Source organism: Gadus macrocephalus, chromosome 4 (genome assembly GCF_031168955.1).
Source record: "Gadus macrocephalus chromosome 4, ASM3116895v1".
NCBI classification, from domain to species: domain Eukaryota; kingdom Metazoa; phylum Chordata; class Actinopteri; order Gadiformes; family Gadidae; genus Gadus; species Gadus macrocephalus.
The window spans coordinates 13,134,509-13,157,023 of record NC_082385.1 but is presented as its reverse complement, the minus strand read 5'-3'; the positions used below and the strand labels follow the sequence as shown (position 1 = coordinate 13,157,023).

General features: G+C 45.6%; 1 protein-coding gene across 1 annotated transcript in view; it reads left to right on the top strand.

Annotated features, from left to right (window-relative positions):
• The window catches only part of LOC132456135 (netrin receptor UNC5D-like), a 145,013-nt gene that overhangs the window by 63,515 nt on the left and 58,983 nt on the right, over positions 1 to 22,515 (top strand). The window contains exon 2 of the mRNA XM_060050361.1: positions 18,943 to 19,140. Coding sequence (XP_059906344.1) covers positions 18,943 to 19,140 — 198 coding nt within the window. The remainder of the gene's footprint in view (positions 1 to 18,942; positions 19,141 to 22,515) is intronic.

Below are 22,515 nucleotides of genomic sequence, written 5' to 3'. Positions count from 1 at the left end.
TGTTTGTGACTACTTCAGTTAGCGTTATTCAAATTACATTGTTCTCGGGACATATGCTGCTTGTCTTGTCTTCAATCTGTTTCGGTTGTTGATGATGTTATGAATTAATTTGCAGTCAATAGTACATTGAACTTTTTTTTCCAGACATTAAATGTTAATTTATCATTGTCTTGTATGTATTTTATGTTTGTGTGGGCACAGTTGTCTCTGTGTTCATCTTCTTATTCGATTTCTAATAATTGTGCTTGCGATCACTCCACAATCTTACAGAATCACTGCCATCCCCTACAGCATGTTTCACTACGCATAGCTTATACTGCTCCTGCAATTAAACAGGTTGTCTATTGCCGTTTTCTATGAATGTTCAGCTGGCTGCTGACTTTAATAAGCTTACGGCGAAAAGAGAACAGGATTTGCAGCAATTCTCCAAAAACACCCACACATTCCTATATTTAAAGAAAATAAATTAAACTGAATCCTAAAGTTAAGAACCAGACGTTTTTGGCAACTTTCTGAAGAGAGGCTGTCACAGAGACAGTCACTCTCGTCATCATTGCGTTTGGCGTTAAGATATCTATAAAATGTTACCGTAGGTTATAGTATGGATGTAGATGTAATTCATTTCTCAGTCTCAGCGAAGAGGGTTTATTATGTAACTCACTGTCAGCCTCTCTCTGAAGACCATTGAGACGTCAGAGGGGCGGGACGGGGAGCACATGCTGAATTGTGAGAGTGGATTGCAGCCGACCCCTAAAGCTGATTTGGTCTGATTGATGTCTGGACTCCAAGCCGGCTGGGTTGGCCACTTGGACAACACTGAAAACATCTCTCTCTCTCTCTCTCTCTCTCTCTCTCCCTCTCCCTCTCCCTCTCCCTCTCTCTCTCTCTCTCTCATAAAGGGTGTATGCCACCACATCGCCCCTATTTGTCTTCTCTTTCTTCAATTCATTTCCGCAAACCACGCATTTAGTATGCAAATCATCAGGAGAACTATTCTGGAATCTGTAGGTTGTGTTTGTACTTGCGTGCGTTTGTGCGTGCGTGCGTGTTTGTATGTGTGTGGGGAGAACAATAAGTGATTGAGTCAATCTCATGGGCATTCTGTGGCGGCCCTCTCTCGGTCGAGACGGGAGCGTCTGAGGGGGCTGTTGAGTTGACACACAGTGTCATACGTCCTCGGTAAGCTTAAGATGAAGCAGAGATTGAGTCTGAAGGACACGACGCTACAACGGGGAACATTGCAGGGACATAAGGTATTACAGCTGCTTCAAGGCGGCCAACAAGTAGCTAAATCCCCCGGAATAAGGGGGTCAACGCATCGATTTATAATGGGCTGCAATCCCAGCATGCCTTGGTGTGTCAATGCAGGAGGATTTGACTCTGATATCCATGCAGAGATCCTTTGATCACCAAGGCCACTGATTGCATTAGGTGAGATTTTGTCTCATACATATTCAAATGCATGTCATGAAACAGGAATGGTTAACTAGCCTAGGAGTGGCGGTATTTGATTAGGGCTTGATAGAGGGGTATGCTATCGATCGCGTCGTTATCTGGTTTAATGTCAATCTGTATTTCTTCATTTTTATTATTATTGACGAATCAATCAAATCAAATAAAACATGTTTTATCGGAATGTTCTTTCTGAAATTATGTCTTCTCGCATTGCATTGTGGGAGTCGGTGTACGGGATTAGCGATAATCCTGGGTACTTTCTGAGTGTATTCATTTATGGAGAGCCATGAAAACTACACCCTTGCTGGCAAACCTGTTTTATACATACATATATATACATGCAGACCCACACACAACATACAAAGACAGACACACACATGCATACACACAGGCGCATGAACGCACCCACAAACCCACACTATTCAGGCTAGTTATGCAAACTTTCACACCATCTTAACTCAGTGCCTACAGGTAGCGTAATGGAAGGAAATTACACTCTAGATTCACATACACAAACCGACACACAACACACACACACACGCTTGACGAGCTGCATAAACAGAGTGCGCGGGTCACCGGAGTTCAGCGCGGACCTCACCTGCTCTCATGTTTCTAAGATGAGCTGATGACCTCACCTTGACCTCCCTAACTTTGTCTTTTATTTCCTGCGCCGCCGCGACTCTCTGGAGTTTCATTAGAGCGATTGCGGCGGATAATGGAAACGATATTCATTTACAGTCTCTCTTGTGAATATAACACACTTAGCACTTCCCATAAATAGCAGAGCCGCCGCCGTTACATTTAATCAGTCATTCACAGCCGAGACTTTTGCAGACTGCTCGTCATCCGCGAGCGGATGACAAAAGGGTTGGTTAAAACGACTAACGGATAATAACCCCCGCCCGGCACCGGGGCGTTGGGGGACGTCACTCTTCATCCAGGGGGCGTCCGCTCGCCTCATGTGTGCGACGTGTGACGCAAGCGTGCAATTTAACGGATATTAGAAAACACTGGTTCTTTTATACAACATGAAAGAAATGTCGGGGGCTGTGGGGGTGGGAAGGGGGGTGGGAAGGGGAGCGGGGAGGGAGGCAAGGGGTGCAGGGGGCATTATCTTGAAAGCACAACTAGTAGCGGCCGGAGCAGCCAATTTAAGAAAGAGTGACATTTACCGATGGAAAATGAAGCAGGAGAAGTCAAGCGCCTTCACCAGATCATAAATGCCAGGGGGCCATTCTGCATGCAGGCCTTCCTGGATTATGAATAATTTAGAGCTCATTTCAGACCATCCGTGGCTCAGGATGAGAGACAAACTGGCTGGTGTTATCCAGGAGTTTATCAGTTGTTTAGACAACTGAAACACCAAAATAAAGGAAAGTATACCTGTGGAATATAAAATTAACGGCAACAGATTGAATTTAGTATCTAAAGGATCGACACTGAGCTGTCCACCTAACATTGAGCACAAAGTTGTCCTATTAGGGTTAGGCCCAAGCTGGATGGAAACTCTGAAACATTGTTCGGAAAAAGCAGATTTGAAATTGATTTGTTGTTTCAAATACAGAAAGAGAGAGAGAGAGTCTGAGAGAGAGAGTGCGTGTCTGAGAGAATGCAAGTCAGAGAGAGAGAGAGAGAGAGAGCAAGAGCGAGAGTGAGAGTGAGAGTGAGAGAGAGAGAGAGTCTGAGGTTTTGTTCGGGGAATTCTTTGCTGAAGTCAATCAAGAATAGTAATTGAAGCTTTTATTGAATTTATGGTAGAATCTAGAGGCGGGCGCTAGAGTGGTCCTGACTCCTAAATTAACCTCTGATTAGTTCTCTGACGAGGTGGTCGGGGGGTGGTGAACAGGAGGCTTCTTCCAGGACTCTGGTTAATGTTAAGTATTTTAAGAAGCTGCATTACCCTCACATAGCCACAAGGGGAGCAAGACCTTATTGAAGGCTGCTCCCTCCACAGAAGGCAGCACCTTTAGATGGGTGAAGAAGCCGAAGCCATTACGTCACCCCGGCCACGACCACTGCATAGGCCACGCCCACTTGACGTCCTCTATCGGAGGACGTCAAGTGAACAGGCCAGAGATCAATAGTAGACGGCCGAGAGCCACCGGGCCTAAGCCCGGGGGCTTGAAGTAGATCACGGTATTTTCCTCTCCACGGGTTAGATACAATTCCCTCCCTTAAGCTTCATAATTTACCATACCGAAACATGCCTAATTTATAACAAATAAAGTGAGTTAAAAGCAACCCGGGATTGGACTATTTTCTTCGAAGAATACTGCATTAAACAATTTGGTTGGTCGGATAAAGGCTTATGACGTAACCCCAGTGTAAGTCTTCCGTTGTCGTGAATATCCCAGCGGAGCGACCGCCAATAAATAAGTCCCCAAAAGAACAACAACATGTGTGAGCCACAAACGCTCACGGGCCGCTGATGAGACGGGCACGGAGCGGAGTGTGTGCGACAAAGGGATAATACGATATGGGCGTGCTGCGCGCTGTGTGTGTGTGTGTGTGTGTGTGTGTGTGTGTGTGTGTGTGTGTGTGTGTGTGTGTGTGTGTGTGTGTGTGTGTGTGTGTGTGTGTGTGTGTGTGTGTGTGTGTGTGTGTGTGTGTGTGTATTTACGCTTGACAAATGCGCGCATCCATGCTTGAAAGATGTTTTTTTTTGTTTTGTTATGTTTTCTCATTTCAAATATTAATGGGGTGGGGCTGGGATTCACGAGAACACGAGCCCCCCGTCTCGCTCCGACTTATTAAGAAGGACGACGGAGGCGAACGCTTCATTAGTAATGAGCCGCACAACCATCCGTGGTCGGGACGTGCTTCTCCGAGCTCGGCGTTCAACGTGAACAATATCACGTGCATTCTTTATAACGCCGAAAACGTCTTCTAAAAGGGGACCGCCACCGGCCCCGGGCTCAGGCGAAGCAGACTCCCAGCGTCCTCCTCTGCTACGAGGATCTCAGTCCCTTCTGCTTCATAATTCATGTGAGCTTGTTCCTATACACTCCCTTTGCTGCCCCCCTACCGACGGTGAGGAGTCTGAAGGAGGAGGAGCCTCCCCTGGGATCCACAATGGAAGAGCGCGGCCTCTCGTCCTAGTCCTTTGTGCCGGCCTGTGAGCTCCGTACGTGGAGCTCTGAAGGCTTTGGAGGGGGGAGGGCTGGGGGAGGGGGGGATGGAGGGCTGGGGAGGGGGTGGGGGAGAGCAGTGGAGTGGTGTGGAGGTCCCATTGGGACCAAAAAGAACTCGTTCTTCTGCATTTTTCACGACGCCATTAGGGGCCCCTTTCTTCCTCTTTGGGTGCTGGAAGACACAGAACCGCGCTGTGGATGGGGGATTGAGGACGTGCAGGTCATGTGACTTATAGGCCAAGCACTGTTTGTTGCCCCCTCTATGGTGGTCATGTAATGTAGCACAGCAATGATGATCAAGTTGTATCTCGGCTGTAGGCATGATTCAAGAATTGTTATGGGTATATAGATCGCAAGGCCATCTATCCATCTGTCAGCTGTTAGTGAGTGAAATGCCCTGTGGGAATATCTGTTTTGAGTCGGCTGCCGGCCTCTGTATGAGGCCATTTAGATTCAAGAACGCTCCCGGCGGAGTTTTGACCAATAAGGGCGTCTCTTCTTTGATTGGCTAGGGGATCCATTTGCCTGTTAATCACAGCTGCGACTGCGAGTTTTATAGTTTTCAAAGCCTACTCTCTTCTACTCTTTCTTTACCACGCGAATTGATCTATTTTAAAATATATATGAAGAATTTAACGGAAAGCTGAACTCGAAACCCTACATCATTTTATTCTAAAGTGGAGGTCTTACTTAAAAAATAAATCTAGTGGATATTGACAAAAGATTTAGCGATGGTACCAGCCCCATTATACACCATTTGCCTAATAAGACTAACATATATATATATATATTAAAGGAGACATATTATGGTGTTTTCCCAACAAGTAAACATAGTATTTGAGTTCCAGAAAACATGTTTTTGAAGCTGTTTATTTTTTTTATTGTCTGCCGCGGATGATATTATGAATAATAAAGACTGTGTCTGATGTCTCTGTTACTTCCCCAAGTAAGGACTCGTAGTGGGGGATATCTCGGCCATGGTTGAGAAGAATTGGGGGGGAGAAACTTTGGCATTGACTCTCTGAAGTCCATGAACCGCGACATAGAGAAAAAAGGATTGTACTCCGGGAGCTGAGCTGCCGGCCGCAGTTGAAGCCGTCCGGCCGCCGTCGAAGACGTCCGGCCGCAGTCCGGCAGCTCCGGCGGTGTACTCCGAGAGCTGAACGGGCGCCAAAGCTAGGTGGCAGCTCCAGCGGACTAGCAGCTTCGGCGGACGAGCAGCTCCGGCTGGGGTAGCTCGGCGGCAGACCAGCAGCTCAGCTCCGGGAGTACAATCCCTTTCTACTCCATGTCTCCTCCTCCCAACTTCCCTTCGGCGGCAGCTCCGGCGGGGTGAGCTCGGCGCCAGAGAAAGGGATTGCACTCCCGGAGCTTAGCTGCAGGGCTAGCGCCGAGTTCCCCCCGCCGGAGCTGCTCGTCCGCTGGTCCACAAAATCTTAGCGATGCTCTGATTGGAGGGGAGTAGGGAAGTGGGAGGTAATATTCAAATGTGCCCCCTTCCTACCTAGGAGGGGGCGCCGAAACTGACTCGCTCGTTTTGCAGCTGGAGGCGGGCTGCTTCCAAAAATGCGCATCTCACTCAGAAAATCATGTACGGACTTATTTCAAAGTTTCTATGCGTGTGGGAGCACCATCTACCCACAACAACAGCCCAAATCACAGGAAAAGTGCTGGTTTCATAATATGTTCCCTTTAATATAGAAAATGCTGAAAGGCCTGCTATTAAGAAAAAGGCAAAAAGCATAAATGTAATGTAAATTGAATTGATTGTAAACCTTCTAAATAGCCACGATTGCAACAATTTATTTATAAATGTGTTCATGCGTTCTGTGTTAATCATAACACATGTGTTCACAACGTTATCCAAGGGAACGACATACTGAAGGGAATATGAACGACAGTAGTATGTTCACCTGCACCTGGATTAAGGACTTCCTGTCTGACCGCCCCCAGAGGGTGCAGGTGGGCTCCCACACTCCACAGCCCTCAGACTCAGCACCGGGTCCCCTCAGGGCCGCGTGCTGAGCCCCCTGCTCTACCCCCTCTATACACACGACATCACCCCCGTCCACCCCAGCAATGACATCGCAAAGTATGCAAACGACACCACCATGGTGGGCCGCATCTTGGGTGGAAACGAGACCACATACCGGGACGAGGTGGAGCAGCAGAGCAAGCAGTGCAAGGCTAACAACCTGCTGCTGAACCAGCTCAAAACCCGGGAGGTCATCATCGAACTCAGGAGGAAGAAGTCTGTGATCCAGCCCCTGCTCAACGACGGTGGCTGCATAGAGAGGGTCGCAGCCTTCTGCTTCCTGGGGGTGCACATCCAGGAGGACCTGTCCTGGAGGACCAACCCCTCAGCCATCATCAAGAAGGCACAACAGCGACTCGATTGTGCTCAGGAACTACCACCTAAGGGAAGAGCTGCTTGTGACCTTCTCCCGTTGTTCAGTGGAGAGCATCATCTCTTACTGTGTCTGCGTTTGGTTCTCCAGTGGCGCAGCTGCAGAGAGGAAGGCACTACAGCGGGTCGTTAATTCGGCCCAGAAGATCATCGGTTGCCCTCTCCCCTCTCTGGAGGAACTGTATAACAACCGCTGCCTCAAGAAGGCTACCAAGATCTTCAGGGATCCATCCCACCCGGGTAACGATCACTTTGTGCGGCTGCACTCAGGGAAGAGTTTTAGGGCTATGGCTGCAGGGACAAACAGACCGAAATATAGCTTCTACCCCAGGGCCATGCAGGCACTACGTTGCTAACACCAGATCTCTCGGACCATCATGCACGTGGCAGCTACTAGGGAACTGTGCAATTCCCTACTGTGAACCATCTATTTGTCTATCTACCTTACTCACTTTCTAAGGACTTGTGCAATATTGGGTTATCATGTTTACAAGTCATTCAACTGCACTTTAACTCAGTTTTAGTTATATTTATATTAGATGTATATTTATGTTTGTTTTTTATATATATTGTTTATATATGTTCCTTGTCCTCTCTTTTTAAGCACCAGGGGAAGCGAGCCCAAATTTCGATGTGCCCGTATACCTGTACCTGTACATTGACAAATAAGGATCATTCATTCATGTTGATGGTGTTTTAGCACCGTGTGCGCTGTGTCAGGTTGTGGGCCTCTGGTTGTACTCATATAATGTGTAGCATAGACAATTGTTTTAATCAGGCTGTTTTGAGCCAGTCCCTCGTGTTTTGTCTTCAGAATGGATCAAAAGGCTAGATAAAAAATTAATCAGCATTAAGTTTTGATAGCCTGTTATTCTGCTGCTAAAATTATGCTTTATTTATCAAAACTAACGTATGTACGAAATACGTGTGTGTGTGTGTGTGTGTGTGTGTGTGTGTGTGTGTGTGTGTGTGTGTGTGTGTGTGTGTGTGTGTGTGTGTGTGTGTGTGCATTCATTGCTTGACTTACCTGAAGGGAAGAAACCGAGGTGTATTAAATGCACACAACTATGACCCATACAATTTGTATCCCAGCTAAGCCCGCCGCCATCTGTTAAGTCGATATCTAAGATTGGTTTGCCTAGCCACTGAGACCAAGTCACAAGCCGTGAAGCCGTGTGTTACCGGTCCGCGGGGACTTAGCTCTTGTCTGCCTCTCCTTTTTGTCAAGCTAACCACATCAGACACTGTAGCTAACGCTTACATACAGTGATGGACATTAGCATTGCACTGTAGCTGTCACCGCATGATGTTTATCCCCCCCCCCCCCAACTTACTGAAAGCTAAAAGCTGAATGTAGCACCTTTTTCTTTTTAGATAGTCTTTATTCAGTGATGCTGGGGTGAGAAACTCAACAGCTAAATATTCAATGTCATAAATGTGTGAAAAGTGTGAAAGTCGCCCGAAAATTTAAATATAGGTGGCTTTCCAAATTTATTTTAGTGAAGCTTGATTTTTTTTGTGGGAAGTGGGAAGTTTCACGGGTTGAGAGAGAGAGAGAGAGAGAGAGAGAGAGAGAGAGAGAGAGAGAGAGAGAGAGAGAGAGAGAGAGAGAGAGAGAGAGAGAGAGAGAGAGAGAGAGAGAGAGAGAGAGAGAGAGAGAGAGAGAGAGAGAGAGAGAGAGAGAGAGAGAGAGAGAGAGCTGGTGCTTCCTCTTTGTTATAAGGTTGACATCTCAGGTAACCCACTTTTGCTTCGGCGTGTTTACTCTTTGATTATCGTCGGAGCAGAGGGAGAGCCCTCCTCCCCCACCAGCCGGGAGCAGGGCTGACAGGCTGTCACAAGACTGACGGAGACGACGCACATACACACACACACCGACACACAGACTGGTATGTTCAGCATCTAGGTATCACACACACACATATACACGTATGATACAATTCTAGGTATCACACACACAGACACACACATATATACACAGACTTGTATGCTTAGAATTTAGACGCACATACACACACACACACACACACACACGCCTATATATGCAGACACCTCCACAGACACTTAAACATCCAATTACATATACATCAAATTAAACAAACACACACACAAACATTTACGCACACACACACACACACAGACAGACACACCCAGTAGCTTTGTTTACAAACAGGTGGACTGTTTTCGAAGATGTGATGAAATCCGAGCTCATCCGTGGATAATAAAATAATAACAATGTCATCATGCATGTTTGAGAAGTTTGCTGATGAAATTTTGCCTAGAAATGTGTTTAAGATCCCAATAATTTGGCTTATCCATCACAACGTCACATCGCAATGACAATGACAGGTATGTTATGTTGATAAATGATCATGAAATGATTTGTCATCATGGAGAGATATTGTTATGTTTGAAACTGCCACAGTGGTCCTCATACAAGACTTGGCAAAACAATCTTTTCCTTAGCCTGGTTGATGTTGATGGAGGTTTTGCCAGACAGCTCTCTTTGGGCCTCTCAAAGTGGTGGAGGATCGGCAACAACAATTCCCATGATGCATCTGATGTACGAGTCCTATTCACCTTATTCCGCCACGTCCCTTTTTAAATGTTATTGTCTTCCGCTTTGTGTTGAAACTTCCGGTCGGCTAGCTACGTCTAGATAGCTACATTGAAATACCTGGCGAATTAAGATGGAGAGGCTAACGTGGGTAGAGACAAAAATAAATGTCAGAGTTCAGATGGAGGGATTGTACTTCGCCACCCGAGGTTAATGAACTCCACTGTAGGTGGATTACATGAGGCGTCGGCCTCAGGTGTCATGGGGATATTTTTAATTATTAACCGCGGCTTCTACATGCAAGTACAAATTGGCTTGTTCTGCACAAAGCTAAAGGCATGCAAGTCACTGAATTGGTTCTATTCAAAACAGGTAATGCTTCACATCCCATATGATGAGGCTTTCTGTGCAAAGACTGTGGCTAGACAAAGAGCATTCTATCTCAGAGACATTTTTCCTTTTGTTTCAGACGAGTATAATGAAGGTCGCCTGTTGCTCTGTGAGTGTTAGATGCAGTTATGCAAATGATTACTTTATAGGCCTACTACTTAACTACTTTTACATATTTTAACTACTATTTGTACATATTATTGGCTATTTTTTTTTATGTAATTAGTTTTTAGTATTATGTCAAAGCATTAACTCAATCATTAAAGGGACACTGTGTAATATTTTAAGTCATATATTATCTCAAATCAACGTATTCATTCATAAATAAGTCCTCATTGGTGTAAAATTATCTCTGCCAAAAATCTCACTTATCCTCCTGAGCGAAGAATAATTAATATGTAGTTACATAGGACGGGTAAGCTTCATGGAGGCTTCCATGTTCTTCCGGTCTATGAACTGCCGAGAGGGACAAAAAGTACTACGTGGTACAGGAAATGCAAATGCGAGCCAGCGGGAATGATTACTGAAATAATTCACTATCTTGCTCGAGGAATAATTACTCATACATCATTAGCTTACACTAATGATTCAGTGCAGTTTGAAATTTGTTTGAAATAACGAACCTCATCATCACTCGAATGACTCGATGAGGTAGTATTGGATGTCATGACACAGCTTCTTGGCACATACTGCCCACCGTAGTTTTTGAACAAGCGAGCACTATTAGTTGGAATGCAATATACAATTGTACCACTAGATGGGAGTAATTTTTACACAGTGTCCCTTTAAAGGATTTAGCAAATGCCTCAAATGTGTCAAGTTTATTTTATTGACCCTCTCTGACAAAGACATCATGTTTGTGTATAAAAATACAGATATCAGTTAAAGTTTGATATAGATTTGTAAAAATGTACAATATAAACAAGAGAAACAACATTTTAACCATGTAACCATTACAACTGATTTAACTTATAACTGATTGAACATCTTATTCCTCATCTTCTTGTATAATGTCCGCACGAAGATTACATAGACATTACATAGACTCTCAGAATCTTGTCAAATTTCTGGGCAAGGTTAATGGGCACTGTTTGAGAGACTATTCTGTAGTTCTTCAGGCGGCGTATGACCCTCTCAACGTGCACTTGGACGTTGGCTATGCGCCTCGTGTTGGTGGTGTCTTCTTCAGACAAGGGATGGCCTCTTCTGGTGAAAGCTGGCAGGACGAGCTTGACTTTACGTTCAAACAGAAGATCCTCGGTCCTCGGTCAGCCATCACCTCATGACCTGGACGCAGACACTCCAGAAACCCTAGGTTGGCTGTGATGAACTCACTGCATCTCCCACCATATGCTGGAGAGATGAACATAATCAAACCACATGGTGCAATAGCTATGAGGAACTTGATTGTATTATGTCCATAGTAATGACTGTAAGACTCGCCTCTTGAGTCCAGATTGTGAGCCTTCTGAAGAGGGGTCTCAGAACAGTCGATTACGCATGTGGTTAATGGATAATGTTCCTTGAAGCTCTGTGGCATCGTTGCCTGGATCGTCTCCCTGGGCAGCCCTGGAACATAGCACCTCATCTTCTCCCACATGAAGTCCAGCCACTGAGAGATCATCCTACTGACCACAGACTGAGACACTCTGAACCTCTCTGCGATGTCATCCTGCAATAGGTTCAGCCGGAGCTCCATCAGGGTCATCAACAGTTGATCCTTGGGATGTAGCTGAGAGATGCTGCATCCTTCTTTCAGGTCGCCGGATAAAGCCTCAATGGCATCCACTGACAACCCAGTGTACAGTAGACACAGCCGATCATTCCGGAGAAGTTCGGTGTGTACAAGATGTTGTACACATCTTGTACAGGAGAGGACAATGGAGTGAGTCACTGACAGCATAGATTTGATCTTCCATGAATGCATACTTCCCCTGTGTAGAAGCATCACGGTGTGTCATCCCATCAGTCATCCCATCAGTCTCCTGGATTGGAGAGTTGGTTGAGGGTTCTGTAGAAATAACAGCATCAGACGTATGTTATCAACGATAAGGTTAATCATTTTGCTGCCTTTCAACATAACCAGTCCTGGACATCAAATTAGAAAGCCTCGACCTGATTTTATCTTGTAATGCTGTTCATTTATTGAGGTCAACCCAAGGCATAGTTACGGGTATATGCTGATCATACTCATTAGACGCTAGCTGGCTAACGACTAGCGATATTGATAGCTGTTAGTGCTAAAATGTTATCTTACCTTGGAGCCTCACAAGCATCCGACGAGCCTTTTTCGCCGGAGGAATAACATATCCCAACCATTTCTCGGGGTATGGGTGTTGGTCTGATGGTCTGCCGTCCACAAAATGAAAAGAACAGAGTAGGGTCTTTTCGGAGGGTTCTTCAAATTTAGCGCCTTTAGCCACATACGCCGGTCCTCATCGCTGGATGGCGGGGGATTAAGATTGATGGTTGCCCCACAACATTCTGCCCCGGTTTTCCCGTGTGCAACACAGTATTGTTGCAAGGACACCCGTCTTTTGGAACAAATAATGTTGGTCATCTTGACAAAAATTGCGGATGTATTGTGCCACTGTAAGATAACGGACAGAGTTGTTCAACCAGAAGATAGAACACAAAACGGAACCAGTGTGGCGCCGCCCTTGTTTACGCGTGGAATAAGGTCAATAGAGGTAGTGTTATGGTGGGCACTGGGCTACCCACGGCTTGGGCCGGATCAGCAGTAGACCCCTCCCACTCTCTGTCCCGCATCCTTCTGTCCACGGTCACATGATCAGAACCCAGTGTTTGCTGTCCCTGTATCTAATCAAACGCCTGTCTGTCACTGTCCTTTAATTGGATGGATGAGATAACGTTGGACTTTCTAAAATTGTATGAATGCTTACCTATCGCTCCAGCAAGGTCATTCAGCAACTCTAAACTTTACTTCCCAGCAGCGCAAATCCACCGAAAATAAAATTAATTCTTGGCAAAGTATACAAAAAAAAGAGGAGAAAATCAGTCCTTTATAAATAGTATCTAGCACTGCAATAAGCCGCCGTAATGAAGTTATGGAACCCCCATTTCATCACTTTGGCACAACGGCCAAGCGTTGGTTTGTATCCACAGCCAGAGCCCCTCTGGCTGCTGCTTCTAACCAGCGGGGACGTAAAGCCCCCCCACCGACCAGGAATCCCTCCTCTAAATCCCAGAGCAGAGTGACGGCTGCCGTTCCTCAGCCCCCAGATGGTTCCAGTCTGGTTTATATCACCTCCTTCCCCCTCCTCTTCTTTAATACGGCCGCGGGACGCCAGAACCCCGCCCCGCCGAGGCGTCCACCGCCCTGCCAGTCGCTGGTCGTCCTACATCCACTCCCCCTCCTTCACCTGCAGCCAATGTCAACTACATTCAAGAAAAAACACCCCATGTTCATGTGTGTGCTGGTGGAGATGGTGGAGGGGCTGGGGGAGTCTGAGGAGTTATATATAAAGTCGTAAGTTTAATTTCCCCTTAATTTGAAATAACATATATCATAGATGAGTTTCCCTTGATACATTTCGATGAATAATTGGAAGTGTGCAATTGGAGTGTGCGTGCTCACTGTTTGTGTGTAAGACCAGAGGGTCACATCAATATTTGAACAAAGCCAGAGACACCCACACACACTCACTCACTCGCACACTTCACACAGACACACACTCACCAACAAACACACTGACATGTCTGTCTGTGGTGGCCATGCTCTCAGCCCTTCTCTCCGTTGTGTGTGTTCTTTGACGAGAGACGCCCGCGTGGGCGTGCGGCCTGGATGAGGTCTCGTGTTTTGAGGGAGAATGAACTAAGAAGTTTGTTCTGCCATTTCTACAGTTCCTTTGATGTCCCTCTCAGACGCGCCCCCGGGGGGGCACTGGGAAATGGCGGGAGATGGGCTGGGGGGCGTTGGCAATTGGTATTTCAGAACTGTAGTAGTAAGCAACTGTTATTTCATAACACACACACCACTATGGAGCTTGGAGAACTCGCTGGACATAATGCCTCGGCCACAATCAGGAGTGGATAGGGATCATTATCATGTTGTAGTCATAGAATTCAGTGTTAAATCGCAGCACAGTAGTAGTGTGCTGAAGTGCAGTGTAAGTGTGTGTATGAGTGCGTATGCACGTGCATAGGGATGGTTTTTAGATCGGGGACATTTTCCTTCTCAAACTGGTTGTAAGCCGGTTGTCTCCATGCTCGGTGGAATATAAATAATTACTTCTTTCCTCAAGGCGTAAGATATTCTAATAATAAAGAAATGTCCTCCCAAAGTATTCTCTTTGAAATCGCTCTGGGATAAGTCTTCATGGGTCACATTTGGTTGATCTAAACAGATGCTCCCTCGGTGCCTTCCTCACTATCTCCAACACCCACCCTTCATCTGCTCTCCCTCCACCCCCGGATCCTCTGCTCCGGAAGGCAGACCGCTCCATCTGCTGCCGCGAGCGCCGCGCGCCTCCACCCACACCTACAGACACTAAACCATACCTTGACATCAGCCACTTGGATTAATGGACTGTTGACTATTGCCAGGCTCTATTTATGTTGTGTATTCATACAAATAGACTGTTGCTTGCATACGGATAAAGGGAGAGATGCCGCGTTGAATCGCGTTTTCATCCTCCAATGCATGCACACACACACACACACACATACACACACACACGTATACTATCACACGCACACACGCACACACACACACACACACACCATCACACAAACACAAATACCATCACATACCTGACATTTCACAAAATCACACGCACACACACACACGCACATGCCATCACATTCCTCCTTCCCAAGGAGGGGAGGGTAGTTTTATTTATTTTTTATTCCGTTTACGAAATGTCAACAACGCTTGTGTGTCGCTGATCAACAAATAAGTATTCTGCCGCTTCTTAGTTAACAAAACAGAGAATTCATTAGTCGATTCTGGTGGTTGTTTGTTATGTGTAAGCAGCTGCCTCCTGCCTGGTTAATACCCAGCGCTTATCATCCCCTGTTTTCTTGGTGGGGGGGGGGGGGGGGGGGGTTGCGACTTGATAAAACCTTGACAAAAATGATAAATGCAATTATCTTCCATAATATTATGATTGCGTTTATTCTTTGCGATTAACGGATTATAGATACAATTTGCCAACCTGGCAACCGCGTTGCGTTGTCTGGCGTCATGTTACGAGCGGTAGTTTGTTACATCCCCAAACATGGAAGGTTCAGCAAGCTTATTGGCAATGTCTGTGATTGGTAATTGTGCTTATTGCTGAGTTGTGACCGTTGATGATTAGATTTGATTGAAATGGCCGTGCAATATCATTTATTTAGTTATTTATACATTTTTTTCATAAAAGAAAGTTGCAATGCATTGATTGTAACTTTACTGACTAGCCAATTGCAGAAGGGATAAGATAAAAATGCAATTAACTGTGCAACCCTAATGCCATTCCACTGCTAACAACTGGTGGTGGTGGAGGAGTTGGTGGAGGGGGTAGTGATGTTGCGATTGGGAATGGGGTATAGAAATAACTTGTCAGCCGAGCAAAAGTAGATGCGATTAGAGGTTACGAATGTCATGGGATATTCCGGCCCTTCTGATGATTATTCGATGCTAGATCAGTCCCTCGAAATGAAGCGATGATCTTGAAAATGAGCTGTATTCTCAAAATGCTCGAGATGAGTTTTCTCATCGCTGCTTGATGAAGGATTCATTAGTGCAACGGCCCGTTTTATGGTTGGCCGGTCTCTTAACGTTGAACCTCTCTCTTTCTCCCTCTCTCTCTCTCCTATCACCCTCTCTTTCTCCCCCCTCTGCCCTTGTACTAGTATTTATGTGTTCTTGGTACTGACGTTGTATATGAGATGCATAGAAGCTGACTGCACAATATTCCCCGATCGACTGTGCGGTGCTTCAGAGTTCAGTGATCGGCTAGATTGCTGTTTCGTATCTATGCTGCATTATTGAAATCACTGTTGCTGCTTTCCTGGCGTGTAGAAGTTAAAATACTACTCTGCTTTAAATTGAAATACTTTTTTTAAGGATTTTATTAAAAACTATGGATGTATTTATTAAGCACCTGCGGATATTTTTCAAGGGTAAATAATATTTGCTGAGCCTGCTTCAAGGTTCTTCCACCCAAGCAATAACGGCATTGTTTGTTTGTTGGGGGTTGCGTGTGTGTGTGTGTGTGTGTGTGTGTGTGTGTGTGTGTGTGTGTGTGTGTGTGTGTGTGTGTGTGTGTGTGTGTGTGTGTGTGTGTGTGTGTGTGTGTGTGTGTGTGTGTGTGTGTGAGTGAGTTTAAAACAATTATGGTCATATATTTGGGTAATAACGGTACAATAACATACAACAATCATACAACAAACAATAAAACATAACAAACAATGATCCAATGGATGAGAAATCAGTCGTTCACTCAAAGAGCTCCGCCAGGCTGAAGTCCCCTGCAGGGGAAATCAACCTGTGACGCTCCAAGAGCTGCGCAAGCTGAAGTCCGACGCAGTGTCTAATGCGAGGACAGCTCTGCTTCACACAATGATGTGTGATGGAAAAATCTATCCTGTTGTGTCCCCTTCATCATGTAAACTCTATCGCCTATTCCTTGCATTGTCTAGTCACTCTACGTTAGCTAACGTTGACCTTTGTGCCTGGGGTACACCGAGCATGAGGAAGCAGAGATCCCCCTATGCATTATTTTCCTTGATGAGAATACAGGAAACTCTGACCCGAGTAATCATTATTTGATTTCATCATAGACAATTATAATGTGGGGTCTCATAGTGGTGACTTATCAGTTGGAACCTTTGACCCTTGACCACCCCAAGGGTTTCAGTGAAAAGGCACAATCAACAATGGCAGTTATAGAAACAGAATGTAAAAATACAATTTTCCAATTACAGTATGTGTGTGCGTTTCTGATGAAGTGTGTGTGTGTCTGGGTTTTTGTGTGTGTGTGTGTTTGTGTTTTTGAGAGTGTGTGTGTGTGTGTGTGTGTGTGTGTGTGTGTGTGTGTGTGTGTGTGTGTGTGTGTGTGTGTGTGTGTGTGTGTGTGTGTGTGTGTGTGTGTGTGTGTGCGCGCGTGTGTGTGTGTGTTCCTGATAGAGTGTATGTGTTTGTTTCTGATAGAGCTATCACTCAGCCCTATGGCAGTGACATCTTGTTTTTCCACCCGACCAGCAGTTTGTGTTATCGCTGAGTTGACCCAGTAGTCGTAGATCACCGTGGAGTGCACAGAGCGCCACTGGTTGCTGAAATGACCAGACAGGAACCGGAGGGGGGCGGGGTCAGGTGTACCGAAGAAAGAACGAAGAGTCCGATTGAATGAAGAGTTTGATTTGAAAATAAATAGAATAGGCCCATCTAATGATTAGAAATATGTCATCAAGAATATGACATCAATCATGATATATTATTTACCTTTTCAAACTTCAGTCCTCAAACAATTAGAAACACACTGATGCAAACTCTATAATGATAACGTTAAATACTCAAACCCCCCCCCTCACTCTGTCTTAGAAGGAAAACACCACAAACTGTAAACAAATGAACAGTTCCTCTGGTTGCGAGGTCCTGTGCTGGTGTGGGGCCCGGGTTCAGCGGTGTCTTCCTCTGATGAATAGGGCCCTCGCATGGGGGCCCACGTCTGTGCTTTGTGTTTAACCAAACATAAACATGCCATCTCACTGCACCGGCGCTGAACAAATGGAGGCACTCTGTAGCAGCCAAAGGCTTCGCCTGCAGCTAGGCGCTTTCAAATTAAAAGCGTGTCTCGTTGTTGGGGCTCCGGAGCAAAGAGGGAGTGAATGGGAGTGTGCCGCAGTGTGGGACGAGGCACCACAGGGCGCAAAACTGTGTGATTTACAGCGGCGCTGTCACACATGCATACACACATGCACGCACACAGAAGCACACAGACACACACACACACAGACACGCATCAACACAGATCCATCCTGCACCACCATAGACACACACACACACACACATACAGGCACACATGCACACGCGCAAACATGCACATGCACACACGCACAAACACATGAACACAGAGAAGGCACTCTCTTGAACACACGCACACACAGAAGCACACACACAAACATAAGTAAGCACTCCCCGTAATGATAGACACTGACAGGCCCTCACACACACAGACACACACGCACAAACACATACACATGCATGCATGGACAAACACAGATACAAACTCACACACAAAGACACACACACACATTGTATCTCCTACCCTCAATCTTCTAGAATATTCTTCAGGAGCGGGAGAAGGATTAGATCGATCAAGAGAGAGAGATAGCAAGAGATAGGGATGGATAGGTTAGGAAGCTGAGGAGAGGGGTAAGTTGGGGGGGGGGGGGGGGGGGTAGAGAGATGGAGAGAGGGGGGGGAGAGGTGGAAGGGAGTGAGCTCTGTAATCCTGGCGGGGTTGGCTTCACACTAACCGTGGACAGGTTTCCCCTTGTTATCCTCAGGGATTTAAATACAGTGTAATCACCTGCACACCTCCACGGGATCCAATCACGCGTCAGGAATACCAATCAGAAGACACGAGCACACGCTGGGAGACGGCGGAGTGGCTCTTTGGTTGGGTTGGAATTGCAATGTGAGAATGTTTACCTTTTCTTCTTTTTGTCTTGGAGTCATTTCTTTATTCAGAGGATTTGAGTGGCTGGACCCATTCAATACAATACAAATAATTCAAAACAAATGTAAGACATCAATGAATATTATATGATAGAATAAAACGTCCCCTCAACCATCTATTATCATTATTAATGATTTAATGTATTCGTTTATATTATATATTTTACATTTTTAATTTGAAGGTGAATAATAAGCCGGGGGAATCAAACAAACCCAAAATGAAAGACTTGACGAACACAACGGTAACGTTCAGGTTACGGGACTGAGAGCTTGTATATATGTATATAGTGACCGTGTGCCTGTGTGTGTGTCCCAGGGTCCAGGGGCGAGGCCCTCCAGTCCGGGACCCTCCCCCGCTTCCTGCAGGAGCCCGACGACGCCTACATCATCAAGAGCCACCCCATCCAGCTGCGCTGCCGGGCCCAGCCCGCGCTGCAGATCTTCTTCAAGTGCAACGGGGAATGGGTCCATCAGAGCCAGCACCTGGCCCAGGAGCACACCGACCTGGGCACCGGTACGCACGCATCGCATGCACGCACCGCACGCGCGCACGCAGACACGCACGCACGCACAAATGCAGCCATACACGCTCATGCGTGCACACACTCATCATAGACACAACCTCCAACTTAAACTCAATCCTACACATATACAGTACACAATTCTTGTATGGGCTTATACACACCTACACACACCCACACGCACACACGCACACACACACACACACACACACACACACACACACACACACACACACACACACACACACACACACACACACACACACACACACATATATATAACCTCGAGCTTCAACTCAATCTCGCTTGTCAAAATTGCTCTCAGTTTCACGCGAGGGTGAGAAGGTCTGAAGATGGAGCTCAGATCCTCGGTGGGCAGGAATCACAGATTACAGGATGGATCCTGCAAAAAGGAGCCTATTGACTACGCCTCAGGCTATACTGCCCCCCCCCCCTCCACCCTTAAAGTATATATCTGCCTGGCTGCGTCAGCTCATGTGTCACGTTCAATACGGCGGTAATAGGAGCACAGTATCCCCCAAAAGGCTTTTATTGTTTGATTGTTCGATACCGGTCTTTGAGCGCCTGAGAGGTGATGACTGGTTTGATGGCTGGTGTGTGATGCAACCCGTTGAAAAGCGGGCCGCGGGTTTGATCCCGGCTTGATGTGGCTTCACGTTTGCATTGAAAGAATTGAACAGGATCGACCCGACCTTGATCAGGATTGGATTTCAAGCGAGCAGAGAGATCATTATGACGACTGTGAAGTTAAACACGTCGACTTGACGACCAGTAGAACGACGGGCAGAATTCGCAGTTAAATTGGTGGAAAGAATCAAAACTTTTCCCTCCAATTTGCGATAAACGCAGAAATCCTGAATTGGATAGAATCGCATAGGAGATACGTGAAGGGCTACATGACAAAAACATGTGACCTCAAAATACCGTTCGTAATTGTGAATGTGACTGAATTCGGGGAGGGCAGCAGAAAGGAGAGTAAATAGCAGGGAATTGGAAATATAGTTGCACCTGTGCTAGTAGCAATGCTGCCCCCCCCACCACCACCATGTTACTCCCGTTGGATTAGGAGAGAGGAGACGGGAGCTTTAAAGCCGCAGCAGCTGGATATTCCTCCATTACCCAGAAGGCAACGGGTGCCCGACACCTCATCAAACAGCTAACCTGTGAAACAGCTAAAATGACCAATACCTTAGATGACGGAATTTAAATTATTTCAATTATTTCACCATTGGTTTAGTCAATCATAGATTTTAGATTTTAATCTTACAGTTGTGATGCACCAGTTCGGTAATTTCCCGGCAGATAAGAGAACAAATGGAACAAATAAAAGCACTGATTGATGCTCAGTCAATGTTTGTCACCATGCCAGAATTTGTGTCATGAACAGGAGATATGTTGCTTTCCAACTTACATTTGGCTCCAAATACACTTGGCAATTACTCAGCTTAGTTTGTTCAAACATTTGTTCAGATATAGCTCCCTGATGTTATTTCCTTCACACTATAACCTTGCCAAGCTCTGTTTGGCTCTGTTTGTTTTCCACCAGAACAAGCCTACCAAATCCTGTTGAGCAAACGTTCTGTTTTCTCTTCTGCTTAATGTACTGGTTGCCATGTTGTAGCACAAACCCCCCCTATGGGGCTGCCTTGCATCATGTGTGCCAGGCTTTGCTTGCCGGGCATGCTGTGGGATTTGCTACATGATGTTGCCTGTCACAAAACTTGTATTTGCTCCTAGTTTGGCTCACGTTGCTACCCAGGAGCTCTATACAAGCCACAGTGAACTGAAATATAAAGAAACCCAAGAACAGAACATTTGTTTGGGCACGGTTCCTGCTGTGTCATGGCTCTATATCGTATGCTATAGTTTGTGTTTGTGTGGTAACGGTAAGTCAAAGCCAGCACGTGCCGTTTGAATCATTCTGTGAGTTACCACCAGGCTATTCCCTGCTCACGCGCAACGCACACAAAACATGGTTTGTATTGGTGAATCATTCATCATTATTTGCGTATGTAATGAGTTTGCACTGGAAAATGCAGCTGCAATAATTGTCTGTGTGCGTCCGAACAATGTTTTATTGACGGTTGTTGCCGCGGTTACGCCTGTGTCGTTGATCTTGCTGTCGTAAAGTTATAAGTAATGACATTATGAAGTAATATAATTGAGTCATATTGGGAATAAGCTATAAGTTATGACCTTATGAAGTCAGATTGTTGAGCCGTATTGTGAATAAAGTTAAAAGTTATGAAATTATGAAGTAATATAGTTGAGTCGTATTGGGAATCAGTTATAAGTTTTGACCTTATGAAGTTGTGAATAAAGTTATGTTAAGTTATGAAATCATCATGAATTAGTTGGTTGAGTCATATTGTGAATAATGTTATGATAAGTTAGGACTTTATGGAGTTATATTATGGAGTTATTGAGGCATATTGTGAATAATGTTATGATAAGTTCTCATCTCATCGTCATCCGCTTATCCGGGGTCGGGTCGCGGGGGGAGCAGCTCAAGCAGGGGGCCCCAGACTTCCCTTTCCCGGGCCACATTGACCAGCTCTGACGGGGGGATCCCGAGGCGTTCCCGGGCCAGTGTTGAGATGTAATCTCTCCACCTAGTCCTGGGTCTTCCCCGAGGTCTCCTCCCCACTGGACGTGCCTGAAACACCTCCCAAGGGAGGCGCCCAGTGGGCATCCTTGCCAGATGCCCGATGATAAGTTAGGGTTAGGAAATTATGGAGATATATTATTGAGTCATATTGTAAACGTATACAGATCAATAGTAAGTAGTATAGTAATATTCTTCCTAGTCATTATTGTGACTTATAAAGTCATTAAAGATATCCACTTAAGTCGCCACTACAACTACTACAACTGCAATGAATATCATGCTTGTTCGGTTTGAGTTCATTGAGTTGTTGCACTTAAAGGGACACTGTGTAAAAATTACTCCCATCTAGAGGTACAATTGTATATTGCATTCAAACTAATAGTGCTCGCTTGTTCAAAAACTACAGTGGGCAGTATGTGCCAAGAAGCTGTGTCATGACATCCAATACTACCTCATCGAATCATTCGAGTGATGATGAGGTTCGTTATTTCAAACAAATTTCAAACTGCATTGAATCATTAGTGTAAGCTAATGTTGCATGAGTAATTATTCCTCGAGCAAGATAGTGAATTATTTCAGTCATCATTCACGCTGGCTCAGAGTGAAAACGCGTTTGCATTTCCTGTACCACGTAGTGCTTTTTGTCCCTCACGGCAGTTCATAGACCGGAAGAACATGGAAGCCTCCATGAAGCTTACCCGTCCTATGTAACTACATATTAATTATAAAATATATATAT